The sequence below is a fragment of the Zingiber officinale genome, chromosome 1B, assembly GCF_018446385.1.
Source record: "Zingiber officinale cultivar Zhangliang chromosome 1B, Zo_v1.1, whole genome shotgun sequence".
NCBI classification, from domain to species: Eukaryota; Viridiplantae; Streptophyta; class Magnoliopsida; order Zingiberales; family Zingiberaceae; genus Zingiber; species Zingiber officinale.
The window spans coordinates 141,931,744-141,949,350 of NC_055986.1; the positions used below are offsets into that span (position 1 = coordinate 141,931,744).

Here is a 17,607-nt window from a genome sequence, read left to right on the forward strand (position 1 = left end):
TTTGTATTCAAAGTTAGGGGTGTCAGAGGAGAGTGAGTGGTACTTCATCAAGTAAGACTGTGATGGAAAAATATTTAGGCATGCCTTTGATCCTAATTATCAACTGCGGAGGCCGCTTCCATCTGTTTCCGTTGATTATTCTGATGTTCTTGGTTTTGGTTGTGTTGTTCCTAGTGGCAGCTGCCTCTACCTATTCGACGATAAAGATCCATTAAAGTGATGGATGAGTCGGGTAGTCTTCTACAATGCAAAGGACAAACAAATGGGACTAGCTCCAAACATGCTTTCGAAATATTATTTCTAATTTTTTTAATTAAAAAATTGAGATATTTAATTTATTAAACTCAATATTTTTATTTAATCTTGTATTCAATTATTACTTGATGAAACATATCTTAGAAATTTTAAATGAATTATCGATGACCTTGTAAAAAAATCAAGATATTATAAATGTAATGGATTTGGTACAAATATACCAACACTCACTCCAAAGTATGAGAAAGATGATGATTGATATTCATTTTTAGAAAAAGTTTACTGTTTTTATCAATAATATTATATTAATATTTTCAAAATGAATGATATATTCACACGTTCGTTAGATGATATATACAAACATCACATGATCATCCCCATCCTAATTAATCCACCAAAAATGATAAATTTGCATAACTATAGTCTTGATTTATTCTATAAAGTTATTGATATGTAATTTTAAGAATTAAATGATTATTTTTCAAAGATAAATACGAAATTACTTTTTTATGTAACTTATTTGTATCTACAAAATTTATTTTTAACTTTTGACAAGAAATAATTAATATAACTAATTAAATTTTATCCACAAGATTTGATCTCCTCTTATTTGATTATCAACTTGAAACTTATTTTTGATGATCAACTTGAAATTTATTTATGTGATTTGCACATTAACCAAGCATTTCAAAAATTGACAGAGTTTAATAATCTTTTATAGAAGTTAGTTATGTTAATATAAGAATTAGGATGAATAATAATTTTATTATGTATATAGAGAAAAATATCTATTTCTAATTGTTAATAATGAAACTAAAATATAAATTTCAAAATATGAAAATTCAAAAAGAATAATTATAAAGTAATTATTTTATAGTACTTTATGATTACAAGATCATCATAAATCTAACAATATAACAACTGTATTGAATGCTCATACGTTTTCTAATTTCTCTTGATTGTAAAATTTCATTAGCTGATTATTCTTTTAAATTATATATAAAGGGAAGGTTTGTGTGTCTAAAGTGACATATTCTAAAATATATATTTTTCTCAGTAAAATTTCTAAGCATTTGTTTTCTTTCTTTTTTTTTACATTAAAAATATAATCTAGATGTTTTTAGACTAATTTTATAATTGCGTTGACCAATTTTCTCCGGTCAAAACCTTACAGGGGAAGGCAGTGTCAATAAATGGAGCTTATTTCTTTATAATATCTGTTCCTAGTGTTGATTAATCAAACCTCCAGTCTTCAGAAAAAACAGAAAACAAATATATCTGAAGCTTCTTGGAAAAGAAATAATCAATGAACTTCTGCTTGGTTTGTTATGTATATAACTAGCATCTTGGAGAGCAGAAAGCCGGCAAGCTAGCAATTAATCAATTGGCATGGCTGAGGCTGAGCAAGTGAAGGTGCTAAGGTTCTGGGCAAGCCCCTGGAGCTTCAGAGTGGAGCTTGCTCTGAAGCTGAAGGGGGTACCCCACGAGAAGGTGGAGGAAGACCTCGCCAACAAGAGCCCTTTGCTCCTCGCCTCCAACCCGATCCACAAGAAGATCCCTGTCCTCCTCCACAACGGCAAAGCCATCCCTGAGTCACTGATCATCCTCGAGTACATTGACGAAACTTGGACAGACAACCCGATCCTGCCCAAGGCTCCCCATGAGAGAGGCATGGCCAGGTTCTGGTCAAGGTTCATAGACGATAAGGTCTCGCTTGTTACCATCTGTTTGATCGGCTTTAATTTCTAGTAGTCCATAACTTTTGCTTGCATGCAGTGCGTAGGTGCTTGTTGGATGTCATGCTGGACGGAAGGGGAGACGCAGCAGATGTTTATGGAGCAAGCAAGAGCATGCCTGAGGATCCTTGACGATGAGCTTGGGGGGAGGAGGTTTTTCGGAGGCGAATCGATCGGCCTGGTCGACATTTCTGCCAGTTTCTTTGCTCTGTGGCTTGGTGTGCTTCAGGAAGTGGCAGGCATAAGCTTGATCAATGGCGAGGAGTTTCCCAACTTATGCAGATGGATTGAGGGATTCGTAGCATCTGATGTGGTGACGGAATGCTTGCCTCCAAGAGACAAACTCCTTGCTGTGTTCCAATCCAAGAAGCAAGCAATTCTAGCTACTAAGTCTATGGTTTATTGATGGCACAAAATTTAGTTTGTGATCTCCATTAAAGTGTTGGGAGCAATAAATGGCTGTTCTACTCTGTTCTATTTGAAGTTTGTATGGTTGTTGCAACTACTTAGGAAGTAAATTTGAATAATATGGAACTTTTTTTGTTTTTTAAGTTTACATTTTGAAAATGAAGTTTTGTTCCAAATATTAAAAATGGAGAAAGAGCCTTTCTTTAACTATTGAAGTTCTTAATGTAGAAGGAATCATAATTTTGCCATCAAACTATACCTACTACACATACATTATTATGTATAATAGACTATTTGTCAGCAAAAGGAGTGAAGAACATGGAAGCACGTGTACTTCTGGTTGAAATCATATTAAAAATGAGAGCATAAAAAAAATTCTAAATTAATTTGAAAGAATTATGAGTAATAGGAGAAACAATTCAGATAACTTATGCAACTTCTACCTCTCTTGATCAATAAAATTTCAACCAAAGAATAGAAAGAACAATGACCAATAAGATTGAAAGATATCTCAGCCTCATATGGGTGCAAAAAACAGGTTGAAGATTAGTTTTGTTTTTAGTGAAGGCTGGAAATGAAGATTTTCAAGAAGGGAGGATGAGAGAAATCTTATCCATTGTTGCATAAGAAAAGGCTCAAATTGTACAATCTTTCCGCAGAACAGAATTTTCCCTACGCTAGAAACCTCAAAGAATGAGAAGGCCAAACTTAAACAAAAGCAAACAATTGTTTCTCAAGGAAAGGAGGAGTCTTGCTATCAATACTATGGGAGAAGACATGAAAGTAGAATTGCAAGAAGTAATTCTATAAAGATGAAATTCATCATCCTAACGGCCCCCTAATGTCTGCCCCACATCATTGGGAGGAAATAGATTAGGAAACCAAAACTAGCTATCACATGAAAGGATAATTCTTCAATTTTTATTAGGATTTAACCCTTGCTCAATTCTACAAACCTACTATGTGATAATCAACTCGGTTATACCCTAGGACTATGAAAAAGTTATCTTGGATCCCTATTTTATGTGGACATACCACATAAAGCCAACTTTGAATCTCAAAAAGTTTAACCCTATTAACTTTTTAATTCCATCTTGCAATGTTTAAGGAATTATATTTTATCTCTCAACTTTGAAAATTTTACCTCTTGTCGACATCAATGGGAGAACTCGCGTGAGGGAGGGGTGTTCTTCAGTGTGGGTTCCTCGCAGAGAAAAAGGCAAACACTGAACTAATCCATCAAATTCCTAATCAAGCAAGAACAAAAAGGGCGTAATTTGATGTGATCACAATCCGAATCTAAACAAGACGGTTCAATCTGAATCGACAACCGACCATGAACTGAACCTCCAAGAGAATTTTACAAATTCCATGAGAGAATTCACTTGGCTAGCTTAGCAATGATTATCTTCTTGTGAGACCAAACAATAGAATGAAGAAGCCCTATTGATGTTCAAGTGGCAAAGAATATTACTGTCATTCTGCTCCAGTGGGCAAAAAAAAGGTACATCAGTCATCTCCTAAGCAACTCTCTTACCACCTAATGCTACAATCTTCGAGCAAGGGGCCAACCAAAGGTTCCAAAATCCCTAAATCCTAAGCCCAGTAGTGGCCCGAGCACATTGAATTCTCTCGCTCTTCGAGCTTTCAACCTCTTCACTCTTCAGCCTTCTTTATCCCTCTTGATCAGAGAAGCTATAGAGGATCTACTATACCTAGTACTGGAAGGAACAATTGAGATCAGATATCCAATTTGCTCCAACTTGTAGAGAGTATTCGACTTGGCACTTGTACAAAGTTGGTCTAGTTCAAGGGGTCTTTACTTTGATTCCAATTTGGTGGCAAAAGGGAACTGTTCAGAGTCGGAATTGCAAGCCAAGCAGAAAAATAGCCAACCTTGTTTGCTGCCCAATGCTTGCCTAAGATATATGTTTACTAATCATGCAACTTATCTGCACAAGCATACGCAAGTTAGAGCAGCGGTCCTGCACAAGTCGCAAATTCCTGAAATAGAGGGGTCACCTTCCTGCTTTTTGCACCCTAAGCAATAGGCAAAATGTTGCTTCAACATAGTTTGCAATCAATCTTCTTTCTTGGCCTAACATGACAAAAAAGAAAAGAAAATGGCATCAGATTCCGCTTCACGGACAATTATCCTCCAGCTTAGAAAAACATACAGCAGGAAGGAATAAAGTTCTCTAGCTCAAGTCTTGCATTCATTCCTTCACCTTTGATTCTTCTAAAAGCAAAAAAGAGAAGATAGGATGAACTATATAAAAAGTGTTCTTCTATGCATGGGGTTCTATCAAAGTTTCTTCTTTCAAAAGAAAAAAAAAGGGGTTTCTATCCAAGACCAACTTCAAGTTTACTAAACTTTGTAGGATCCTATTGTTGATCGCCAATATATACTGCCAAATTAATAATGATTCCAATGAAAGTTAGCAAGGCCATCCATTGTTCTAGTACATTCTCAGTCAATTTGCTAAGAATGGTGAAAAGTTTAAAGTTCCTCCCAAACATTACCCAAGAATAAAAATTCATGTTCCCAAATACAAAACTTTTGTATGTAATTAGTCAAGATTACTTCAATGCCTGATATTGTCATGTGCATGGTAGTCATTCCATAGTTATGAAATTTTTGTTGATTGATTAATGAGTTCAAATTATGATTCAGTATTCAAGCAATCAGTCTTTTTAAGGCCATCTAAGTGCATGTGTGCTCTATCACGATTGTTGACATGACAATATTAATTATTTATGAAGCTTAGGTAGGCTATTACATTAAAAAACAAAAGAGAGAAAGAAAAGCTACCAATAATTGATGACTATAATTGCTATAACTTAGTAAGTTATCAACATAAAACTAGGGATTACAATGCATCGGGTTTGGATCGGCTTCCATATTCTCCATCCTTGTACCCATCGAGGATCGGATATTCATCCTCGTACTCATACCCATTAAAGGATCGAATATCTTCTATACTGATAATTTTTTTCTTTCCATCCACTAACATTATTCAACAAAAGCACATTAGAATTATCATATTAAAAAAATATATATATAATTTAAAAAATAGAGTAAACATCTCTATAGCCCACTCCTAGTATCAACAAAAATAGTTAGTGATTTTGGGAAAAAATCTTTATATATATATATATATATATAATTTAATTGGATATTCAGGTCGGATATCGGATATCAGTAGTCCCTCTATATCTTCTATCAGGTTCGGAGAAAATTGACATCTCTACCTAAAACTGAAAGTTCAGGTTATATTTATCAATTTATCTTAAAATTTTCTGAATGACATCTCTCACTAGATGGGAATCACATCAAGTTCCCATTTGTTGCCGGTGCCTTGTTGATCTCTATTCAATAATTATACACACAGAATAAATGCTACTGGGAAGTTCACCAATGAGTCGAGTTTTTAGTCTAAATATAGGGCAATGATTAGTAAGATGCTGCTAGATGAGGAAAGAGGTTCTTTGATGGACCTGCTACATGCTGTGATATGCACATAAACCACAAGAAAACCAATGGTCATTGCTTAACAACGAGGCACAGCATATTCCATTGTCAATTTCATTTCATCAACAAGAGTAAGGGATATATTATTCTTGTTTATCCCTTTCATGCAAAAGAAGGATTCTATCAACTTTGTCAATTTTCAATATACTTTACTCTTGGAAACAAGGGATTGAGCATATGCTTTACTGTCTGTTTTAGAGAACAATGAGGAAATGTTCAAACCATAGATACAACATCATGAGAGAATGATTGTGCAGCAAGCAATACACTTATTGACCATACAGTGGTACCCTTATGATGATAGGCCATTTCGACCACAAACTCATACTTAAGAGAATCATATCCTTCCTACATATTTAGTAATGCTAGATCTGAATGAGAACCAGTTGGTTTCACTTGAAATGGTGGATTAGGGTATCAATGCACTTACCTGCCTCATTAGCAATTGCAAGCATATTATAATGGCATGGCTTGATATATATAGAAGCTTAATTAAAAAAACAATCTATGGAATTAGCAATAAACTTCTCCAAACATCTTAAAATATATTGCAAGTGCATGATCACAGTAAAAGACAGAAAATTTCAGTCTGATTAACATAAAGGACATCCAAATATTTCAGTGATAAAATTATTGAGCATGGGGATAAATAATGCAAATTATGAGGATGGTTCTCATTTCCTTTTGAAGAAAGATCGAGTGATTATGTAAAATCTTAATTTTTTTGGAGAAAAGAAAGACACTATGGTAATGAAAAAAAAAAATAACAAATATTTGGCTGCAGAATATTGGTCACTGCAAGATACTATTGCTGCATGGAGTTGATAAATTCTTCATTCCATTTGAATAAAGAAAATGGGCCAGTAAGAATTACTTAAATAAGTATTGGGAGATGCTTTACTCAAAAAAGGATATAAGAATGTTCACTTGTATAAGAATCTTGTAAATTGAGGACCACGTGAAGATAATTAGCAAACAAAACAGTACATGCATTTATCTATGTTTCATATTCACTGCCCTTTGTTTATTCTCAAAGAAGAAAAACCATCTCTGCTTTAATTATAATAGACATTCTCTGATCACTTTCTGCCTTCCATTCCTCAAAAAGAACATCTGCTCAGTCCATGGTGCAACTTGCCCATTTGCCCGTGTTCACCTGAATCACAAAGATCAACAATAGAAAATTGAGTGCTCAGGCAGCTAGGAAAGAGAAGCAGCATAACTCAAAAGCACACAAAAAACCCAGTGCCTGAGTTGTTCCACAAGAAATAACCTATGATTACCGCAAATTATTTCCTTATTATTCAGTCACAAGTCACAACAAAAAGTGCACCACATGGCTAACCCCCTATCGATGTGACAAGATCTAGGATAGATGGAAATCCATTTCATAAGCTTTTGAGAATTGAGATCAAATCTATCAGCTATTTGACACTGTTTACTTTAAGAAAAATAACTGCTCTATTTTGTAATTTTTTGTATTATCTTCTTGTCTTTGATGCAAAAGGATACCCCTTCTCCCATTCCCTATCTTATTTACTTTGTCAATAATAAACAAAAGCAAAATATATGCAGCATAGAGACAAGAGGGAACTCATGCTGGTTACATATCCCTTTATTATATACACAAAGTGTATCATATTTTGCTGTTGGATTTAACCAGTCAAACAGAACTTTCAAATTTCTCTAATCAAATAGCCTGAGATTACCAACCTGAATTAACCACATATCAGACTGCAGGTAACTACAAATTGCATTATTGATAATTGAAGACACCTATGATTTATTTTCATCAAACGAACTTTTTCTAGTAAAGAAACTCTACCCAAGCGGACCCCTAATATTTAGATTCTTACAATTCAGGAATCTGGAAACTTTGCCGAAACTGCAGAAAGATTAGAAACACAGCATCAAGTTTAAAAATTCTCTTCACAAGTATATGCAACTCCTTTTTCTTTAGTAGTTCTTTCATGAAAGAGAGTGGATATTAAGGATTTATTCTCCTGCACATGCAACAAGTTAAAGTTGTTCCACGAAAAAGTTTCTTCTGAAGAATATGAGCACCATTAGGCTTATGAATTGAAAACTAAAGTTCCAGGACATGGTCCATATTGAAGGAAGAAGGACAAGATCTCTTTTTGGGTTGCTGTGAAGATTGGATTTACTTAACTGCTTTATTCAAATGATTCCAATTCTCTTTTGCAGTTGGCTTATAAAGAGAGCCTTGTGCCATCCTTCACCTACAAGAGAAGCAGATAAGCCTTTGGGAGAAGGATGGATGGCGCATGCCCTGGCATTCCAGAAAAATAAAGCAGATGAATCTGAAGTGATAAGTTTCAGCTACTCAGAGATCTGATCTGCATAGTGCTACCTAGATCAAAGAAGACAGTAGAGAAGGTAAGAAAAAGGAAAAACAGAGAAATTTTTGCTTATATTTGATGATGATAACTACATGATTGATGGCCTCACAATTTCTTTACCGAGCAGGAGATGTATCATCAAGGCCACAACAACATCCTCTCTTCTAGGACAACATTTCCTCCAGAGAGGCATTTGTCATTGCAACAAGGGGGAAGCATTTCGAATGAGTCGGGGCTAGTTCTATCAACTGATGCAAAGCCAAGGCTGAAGTGGACACCTGAACTCCATGACAGATTCATAGAAGCAGTTAATCAACTAGGCGGCGCAGACAGTGAGTAGACGAGAAAAACAAAGCACTTAGGGAACATCTTTGATTCAGAGTAAAATAACTAACATCATTATTTTGCAGAGGCGACACCAAAAACAGTCATGAGACTCATGGGCATTCCTGGACTAACATTGTATCACCTGAAAAGCCATCTTCAGGTTCTGACTGACTACTTACTCTATTCTTTTTCCTTTCCTTTATTCATTTTTCATATTTGAAGATTAAGCTTCTCTTGTTGGATTGCAGAAGTACAGACTCAGCAAAAATCTCCAAGCTCAAGCAAACATGGGAAGTATTAAGAGTGGTAAGAGCACATCCAAATTTATCAATCAAAACATATTGATTTTGCAAACTAATACATATTGATGCAGTTGTAGTTTGTAAGCTAGCAGCAGAGAGAACAAATGAAAGTAATAATATATCAGCCATGACCAAGACAAATATTGATCCCCAGCCAAATAAGTAAGAGAACACCAACACTCATTTAATCTAACAATCAAAAAAGGAAATCTATAACTGAGTGAAATTTCAGGCCTATTCAGATAAATGAAGCACTTCAAATACAAATTGAAGTACAAAGACGGCTACAAGAACAACTAGAGGTAATGTTTAGTCAACATGTAATGTTTATCAACTGTTATTTCCTTCCCTTATACATTAGATTAATTCTAAGATATTTGAATTAATAAGAATTTAACAGTTTTAATTGTGTATTATATTCTAAAACTTTTGCATATAGTTACTTAAAAGTACCTACCAACTAGCTGGTTTAGTAGAACGAAGATTGGATCAAGCCCAATCTACAACTACAATTTGTCAAAAATATTTCCATTAAATTTAGTTATATGATATAACTAAGGGAAACAGTTCGAGGAAGTGATTAAAGAGGAAGACATGGCTAGCAAACACAAGCCATAAATCACAAAAGAGCAAATATGTCCATAATCTATGGAAAGATTAAAACGGTAGCAAGACAGAAGACATCGAGTAGTTTAGATGTAGCCTAGTAGACACCTTGAGCTTTGTGCAAAGCCATTAAATATAGTTTTAGAATTTGTGCCAAGTGACAGTTCCAGTCTTCCTTTATCTCTGATGATTTCATTTCATGTTCCTTTGAGGTCAAGATCACGAGTAAAACTAATTATTCTTGATGGACTTTTCTTTGGTGTGCATTCTATCATTGGTTTAACTGAAAGGAAACAAGAGAAAATATCTAAATGAAAAACAATGGCCTTAGTATTTCTGAAAAAACATTGGGAAAAAGTCCACGTAGCAAACCACCAACTAGATGGGACTGGAGGTTATTGTCTAACACAGTGAAGATTTCTAAAGAAAAGAATGACATGACTTTATTAAATAATCGTGCATCTTCAAGGTAACAGTAGACAAGCCAATTGGTTTAAACTTCAGCTTTTCTTCATGTTGACAAAACAGCAATTACAATTAGATAACTTTGCTAAAGAATGAACTAAGAGATAACTGAAACACCACTATTAAATAAGGTTAAAAGGCAACCAAAAATAAGAGAAGTAATCATCCTGGACTCAAAAAAAGGAATGAAGCCGTTAAGCCTTTTCTTTTACTTTCATCTCTTCTAATTTGCTTATGATATTAGATACTGACAAATCATGCAAAAATGCATCTGTAAAAGGTTCAGAAGCATTTACAACTTCGAATAGAGGCACAGGGGAAATACTTGCAGTCTGTGCTGGAGAAAGCTCAAGAGACACTTGGGAAGCAGAATTTGGGTACTCCAGGATTGGAAGCTGCTAAAGTTCAACTCTCTGAACTAGTATCCAAAGTCTCGAATGAATGCTTCAGCAATCCATTTCCAGGCTTCGAAGATATTACCCACCTGAATAATAATCTACCAGAGTATCAAGTGCAACTTGCCGACTGTTCAGTAGATAGTTGTCTTACATCTTCTCAAGAATCACAAAAGAATCAAAACATAAATAATCTCCATCGGGGTCTAAGAAATTATAATGGCAGCTTACTGCTTTGTAGAGAAAAAGTGCATGATGGTACTAGGCTTGAGAACACTAAACCTGCATGGTTTTATTCAAGTGAACAGAAGCCTTTTTCCTCATCCATTTTAGGAGATTCTGAAAGGACACCTCTCTCGGCCTGTAACTTCAAGGTGCATCCTTTAAGTTCTGAAGCTCAAATAGGAGGGCCTATTTCACAGGCTTGGCATAAGGAAAGAAGTGATGGAGCCATGTTTCTTGAGAACGCACACAACAGGAAGCATGCAGAACAACAGAGCAGAGAAAAGGAATCAAGTAGTTTCGGTAAGGCAATTAGTTTTGGAATATCTAGTCATGCAGCGCAACTAGACCTCAATGCTGACGAAGATAACGAAGGTGCAACAAATAGCAAATTTGATTTGAATGGTTTCAGTTGGACCTAATTTGTGACTTCAAAACAAGTACAAAAGAGAATATTCTATAGTGGCTGGAGTCAAATATTGTAAGGCATGTTTACCTGTATATAAAGGAATTATACATTTTGCCTAGAGTGTACTTGGAGGAAATTGAGAATTCGTGTATAATATAGGAGCAGCGTCAAGAAGGTCAAAAACATTGTGTTCATAAATCATTGCCATCTAATACAATATATTAATAGTGACATCAGTGATAAAACCTTCAAAGTTGCATCTGAATTATCTTCCCATATACCCTATGCCAATTAGATATATTTTCATAATGCATCAAACAAAAAGAAAATTCATTTTGCTTTAATGCAGCATAAATATTTCACTGGAAATTTAGCACCATTCCTTTCATGAGTATCAGCTTAGCAGTTGTTTTAATACAAAGTCAATCATCGTTGGCACTCCTTTTTCTTTTATTTTTTCCCTATTTTTTTTTTTTTTGGCAAATGGAGGGTGGACACCTAAAGATGTATAGTAAATCAACCACATCATCACTATTTTTCAGTTTGCACAGAATTTTCTCCCCCTTCTAAACCACATTAAAAATCAATGCTTCTAATGGGGAAAAAAAAGATACAACAATTTACGGACAACATATTGCAATCATGATTAGAATTGGAGGATAGCAAGAGAAAAATTAGATAGCTTTAGCAAAATATTCAAGCATAATATGCAGCTCTTTAGAAGTATTATGCTCGGAGTGTATTTTCAGACAAATAATAAATGGGCACCAAGAAAAATTAGTTTTTAGACTCTATAAATTCCTAACTTATTCATTGGCGTCTATCTCCCTGAGACCCTGACAGCATTAGTCAGCAAACAAAATGATATAATTGCCCCGAATGATACGATAACGGAAGCCATAAACTAAAATGTCCACAACGAAGCATGCTATCTCTACAGTATTCAAGCTCATACCTTGCTCTTGAATAATGATGCCTCTGCTGAAGAGGAAATTCGTTCACTTTTCCACTTCAATCTACAAGTAGTTTGCGAAAGATGACACCTTTCCAATAATACCTTTGTGGCTTCTTTCCAATAATGCCAAATGATCGCCGGCCAATCGAGGTAGGTTTTTAGGGTTGCTGGTTGGCCTGTTGCAGGCCTCGCACCCTTTTGCTAAGAAAATTAAAGATGGGAGTAGGAGTGCCATATGATTTTGAAGAAAATTTTGCTAACCCGGCAAAAATGTACAATTAACATTAAACTAGCAAAATTGAACAATTAATAATATTATTTTTGGTTAATTTCAAATTGTTAAATGTAAATTGTGATGTTCCTTATTTAATGAAGGCATAACAAGCTCTGATACTGATCTTCAGGAGAAAGTAGACTCATTTTTTATTTTAAATTAGTAAAAAATGAATTAATTCAGTAAAAAAATCGTCAGATTTTAACAAGTTCGAGTATAAAGAAGATAATAAGTAAATAATAGATGATAAACACTATATATTTTTTTAAAAAAATGCTCATTTGCAATTTTAAAATTTAACAGATGTCATTCTATTAAACACCCACTAAATTAATAGTAAAAAAATGACAATAATTTCTAAATTCTAGAGATATTACGATACTTGTTCTAAAAGCTTTAAAAAAGATAAAATAAGTTTTTTTTTATTTATATATGGATTTTTTATATTTATATTACAAAGCGTGGTTTCTGGACTGTGGTCACGGTATCCGGCGACGGGTAACCAAAAAAATGTCGTTATAGTGGCAACTAACTTAATATGGAGGCTACAGCCACCAAAATTCTACGTTTGTCGATTCACCCAAGCCATTCTCACCACACGATCCCTTTGTGTCTGTGTTAGAGAGAAGAGAAGGATTTGGGTTACATGGACGTGGAATCTACAATTAAAATATGAAAAAGGTGTCCGTGCCTGTACTGCTTACCTCCTCCCCCTACTCTTTTTCTTCACCTTTCCGCAGGCTGACGTCATGACCTATCTCCCGCCCTAAAAACTCGTGGCTCAGAACGCCTCTCTCTCTCTCTCTCTCTCTGCGAGTTAGAGAGAAGCATGGTGGCACTGACATGAGATCGGAGTACCCGCGGGAGTCGGAGCTAATGGCAGGAACGACGGTTGGCGGCGAAACGACGGCGATCTCTGACGCCACAGATCCCCCTATTTAAGCTCTTCAGGACGGCCGCCGCACTTTCGGAGAGCCTCCTGCCGACCCCGGAGGAAGGGGCGCCGGCAGGAGGCGTGGAGAAGAAAGCAGCGATGGGGGAGATGGTAGTCCCAGATGCTTCTCCGACGACGGAACCCGAAGATGGAGAAAAGGTGAGCATAGAAGTTTCTGGCCTGTTTTCCTTTTGTCTTAGTTCCTTTTGCTTGTGGCTGCCTAGGATTCATTCTGTTCGACTTTTATCATTTTGAAAGATGAATCCTTTCTCGGCGGTGGGTATTAGGTTTTTGTGGTGGTTTATTATTGATATGTTCTTATTAAAAAAAAATTGCTTGGTTTTGTTTGCTCCCTTGTCTTGATCGCTACAATTTTCAACTGGATGGACCTCATTAGCTAGGGATTTTGAATTGTTGCATTCCGATTCCAATGTGTGCCTGATTTTTCAAGCTGCCTTTTGTTCGTGTTGTTTGAGCACAGTTATGAGGCAGGACGGCTCTGAACGAGGAATTATACTAGATAACAAGAAAATGCACTTTTGGCCGTACTGGGAATATGTTATCTAATCCCGACTGGAAATATGCTATCTAATCCAGGATTTGGTAGCTTAGCTTGTTAAAGTTGTTTGAGTGTAGAAAGTTTGAACTTTTATGTCTAAGGGCGGTTGCCAATACCCTTTTTCCAAAGAACAGAGCTAATAATGTTCCTGATGAACTTAGGTACTTTTTCAGCTAGTCACCTGTAAGATGGCACAATACACAGATTGATCAGATAGGTTAGATCATCATGGTTCAGCATTCATTTGTGTGTGTCATAAGTATTAGTTAAAGGTACTGAAAGTGCATCGAAGTCATTAGCTTTTTTGTTTTTATTTGTTCTCTTTTAGACAAGAAAGAATATCAGCATCAGCTTCTCCAGGATAGGTACTTGATCAATTGGCTTTAATAGTTCCACTAATTTTGACAAGACACTCAACTGCACCATCAAAGTAATTGATGCTAAAATGATTACAATTGGTGAATCAAAATAATGTAAAAGTCAAGGAGAACTTTGACATATGCATAATTTCAGATGATCTGGTAAGGTCTCAAAGATTAGTGATGGGTGTAGGTAGATGTGTAAAATGGGTCAGGCCGCCCATGGCATGACATGCTCGGCCTAAAACACCTAGCAGATCTGGGCTAGGTGCTGGGTTGCGTCCTCTAAGCTGAGTTTGGCCTAATTTTTTATTTATAAAATAATAATATTGTTATTAATATTAATATTTTGAATAGCATTTAATAACTGTATCAAATTTTATTTTACTAACATTTAATTTTAAAATTTAAAGATCTATTATTTTTTTATACTTTTTTAAAATAATTTTCAATTACAATATTTTAGTTAATCAAATTTTATAAAAAAAAATCAAATTTTTAGAACTTTTATTTTTATTATTTTTTATTTAAATTGTTGGGCACATGGGTCCATGCTTTGGTCGACACAAATGAGCATAGTTCACTCAGGCCCAGGTTCGTGCTGGGGAAGGTAGAGCCATTTTCTGGGTCATGCTGGACATGACCATTTGGAGTCGGTAAAGGGCCAAACTAAGCACACATCACGCTTGTCCTCCTAGTTCTAAAGATTATGTTTTTAATCCATAAATGTTGATTGATATGGTTATGATTCCAAACGGAGGCCTTTTCATAGATGCACTTGAACCATGAGGTGTTTCATTGTTTTTGTCAAGGAATTTCTTGAATATAGAAATTCTTCATAACACTTTTAGTTTTATTTTTTTTACAATTGTTCTTGTACCATCCAACCGATAAGGTTCCATTCCTCATTTGCTTACTACTTTAGGGGAAGTGATGAGGATGAATAAAAGAAAATTTGTTTAAAAGCTTTATTATATCTCTTTATATAATACAAAATATAGAAGATATTGTGTTATATATTCCCATTTGTTCATGTTATTTGTAGATATATTTTGTTATGAATTGTAAAAAGAATAAATTGAAGAGTTGAATTGTTGAGAGAAATTTTGAAAACTCAAAATTAAAAGTTAAGTAGAACTGATAATATATGAAATATAGCTTCAACAAAATTAATGAGTGTTCTCAATTGCGCATGATTTTTGGTTAATAATAGATCCAATTTATTCACATTCTGCTAAAGGTTTCCTAATAGTATTGCTACTTTGATCCTTTTGTGAATCTTCTTGACCCATAAAAAGTATGAATAATCCAACTAAATTGCAAGAAAATAAGAGGCACAAGGAAGTTGTTTTAGGAGAAAAAAAAATCATGGGAAATCATTCATCCGACACATTCATTACAGATTATTTTGAATATTTTTAACAAAGCATGTTCAAAAACTTAATGGCTAAATTTTCTCTTAGAAATATCATATAGAGTAAAATTCACATATCCTATTTCTGTCTTGATTAATGTTTCCTTTAATTGTGTATGTGCATATAGTATGTTATTCCTTGGATTTCTTCAGGATTCACGCAAAGAAGTAAAAGTTAGGGAAGTCAACAACGCTAAGGTGATTGTCCCTGATGAAGGAGATCAGGATGTTCCAATTAATTCTGCTGTTGTGAACAGCAAGGATGAGAACAACCATAAAGAATCAACTGAACTAGGAAAAGCAGTGTTTGATTCCAAACTTGTGGATAACAATTCTGATGCTGAAGGTTCTGAACATGAGAAGGTCCTCAAGAAGCCAGATAAACTTCTGCCATGTCCTCGCTGTGACAGTATGGATACAAAATTTTGTTACTATAACAACTACAATTTTAATCAACCTAGACACTTCTGTAAGAATTGTCAGAGATATTGGACTGCTGGGGGATCTATGAGGAATGTTCCTGTTGGTGCTGGGAGGCGTAAAAGTAAGCAATCTGTATTGCAGCACCGTCAAATAATAATGCCGGAAGATGGATTCCAATCTCGTCAACTTGAAACCCCTGATTTGACACATCATCAGATTCTTCCTGACAGGGCTTCTGCTCCTGCAAGATCTTTAAATGGAGAAGGAACTATCCTTAAGTATGGAACAAAATTACCTCTTTGTGAGCCCATGGCTTCAACGCCTAATGTGAGCTCTAAGTTATATGGTGACAACAGGGAAGGGCCTTCATGTTCATCATCCATAACCGTCCCAAGTTTTTTAGAAAATGGATTAGCAGGTAAATTGATTCCCGTTGTACAAAATGGTACGCTGGGCTATGGCTCTGGAATTCCACCAATGTCTCAGTTTCCATGTCACACTCTGGCTCCTTGGGCATACCCTTGGAATCTAGGATGGACAAATATTGCTCCAGTGCTGGCTGGTGGACACACGCCAGATTTTGTCCCTGGGCCTGCTAATAGTAATCCAAATGCACCATGGAGTTCCCCAACTATGCCACCAACAGCAGCCTTTTGTCCACCAATTCCTTTGCCTTCCTTCTGGGGATGCACATACAACTGGCCTAATGGAGCATGGAATTTGCCATGGCTTGGGTTCAATAACCTGATTTGTGGACCACCCTCCCCAATCAATAATGGGTTTTCAGATTATGATTCTCCAACCCTAGGGAAGCATTCTAGAGATGCCAGTTTACATGTCGAAGAGAAGTCAATATTGATTCCTAAAACCATTAGGATAGATGATCCAAATGAGGCAGCAAAGAGTTCAATATGGGCCACTCTTGGAATTAAGCCAGAAGTTGGCATTTTCAAACCATTCAGATCCAAGTCTGCAAACAAAGGCCAGATATCAGATGCTGCACAGGTATTGCAGGCAAATCCTGCTGCTGTATCGCGATCTCAGTCCTTTCAGGAAAGCTCATAAGATACAAAACAGTGTTTAGCAGTAATTTGGGTAAGTAGTTGTATTTACAAATGAAAAAAAAAAAAATTGTGCCTTGTTTAAGAATGTATAAGCTGCTTAGTCTTGTGGCTTCAATATACCACTTGATGCATTCATATGTACAAATATATGGCTGGTGTCTAGGGTGAAGCTGGATTTTTAGGAGCAAACCTTCCATAAAGATCCAATTGAAGTTGCCAACTTGTTACGAATTTACTTTAGTCCAAAATTTTATGTCGTACACAGTATGAGAATGATGGTGTCAGTCTTTTTCTTCAGAACTGTTATTATACATTTGCATCGCCTGATATGCAAGACAATGCCTGCGCCTGCATGATACTTGTAGAATGCATGCTAATCAAGATTGGTAGATTGAACTTACAATTAATTATAAAATCCAGAGGAAAATCATGCTTTGAACAAGGAAAGGCATGCATCATTATACCTCATCCTTCAAAAGCATCTTGTTCCTCTTGGATTTTGTGGGGCTTTGACATTGTGAAGGCGATAACTGGAGTTTGTATGTACACTATCAACACTATTTTCACTGAAATTGATGGTCAGTTTCTCATTCACTAAAATGTGTCTA

The 17,607-nt window shown here is 35.5% G+C and overlaps 3 protein-coding genes across 4 annotated transcripts; all 3 read left to right on the plus strand.

Annotated features, from left to right (window-relative positions):
• The first annotated feature begins 1,574 nt into the window (after window positions 1–1,574).
• Window positions 1,575–2,542, plus strand: LOC122005180 (glutathione S-transferase U8-like). The gene is made up of 2 exons (XM_042560162.1): window positions 1,575–1,962; window positions 2,032–2,542. The coding sequence occupies exons 1-2, from the start codon at window positions 1,645–1,647 to the stop codon at window positions 2,395–2,397; spliced, it is 684 nt and encodes a 227-aa protein (XP_042416096.1). The 5' UTR covers window positions 1,575–1,644; the 3' UTR covers window positions 2,398–2,542.
• A 5,363-nt stretch (window positions 2,543–7,905) lies between these two features.
• Window positions 7,906–11,138, plus strand: LOC121982529 (myb-related protein 2-like). 2 transcript variants are annotated; one of them, XM_042535674.1, is made up of 7 exons: window positions 7,906–8,328; window positions 8,419–8,623; window positions 8,702–8,778; window positions 8,867–8,924; window positions 8,992–9,082; window positions 9,153–9,222; window positions 10,278–11,138. In XM_042535674.1, exons 2-7 carry the CDS (start codon window positions 8,422–8,424, stop codon window positions 11,028–11,030), a joined length of 1,251 nt encoding a protein of 416 aa, XP_042391608.1. In that variant the 5' UTR covers window positions 7,906–8,328; window positions 8,419–8,421; the 3' UTR covers window positions 11,031–11,138. The 2 variants fall into 2 exon arrangements, with proteins under 2 accessions (XP_042391608.1, XP_042391600.1); XM_042535666.1 differs by having other exon boundaries at window positions 8,123–8,328; window positions 10,272–11,138.
• A 1,870-nt stretch (window positions 11,139–13,008) lies between these two features.
• On the plus strand, window positions 13,009–17,310 carry LOC121982537 (cyclic dof factor 2-like). Its single transcript, XM_042535688.1, has 2 exons — window positions 13,009–13,339; window positions 15,666–17,310. The coding sequence occupies exons 1-2, from the start codon at window positions 13,280–13,282 to the stop codon at window positions 16,998–17,000; spliced, it is 1,395 nt and encodes a 464-aa protein (XP_042391622.1). The 5' UTR covers window positions 13,009–13,279; the 3' UTR covers window positions 17,001–17,310.
• Window positions 17,311–17,607: the final 297 nt, after the last annotated feature.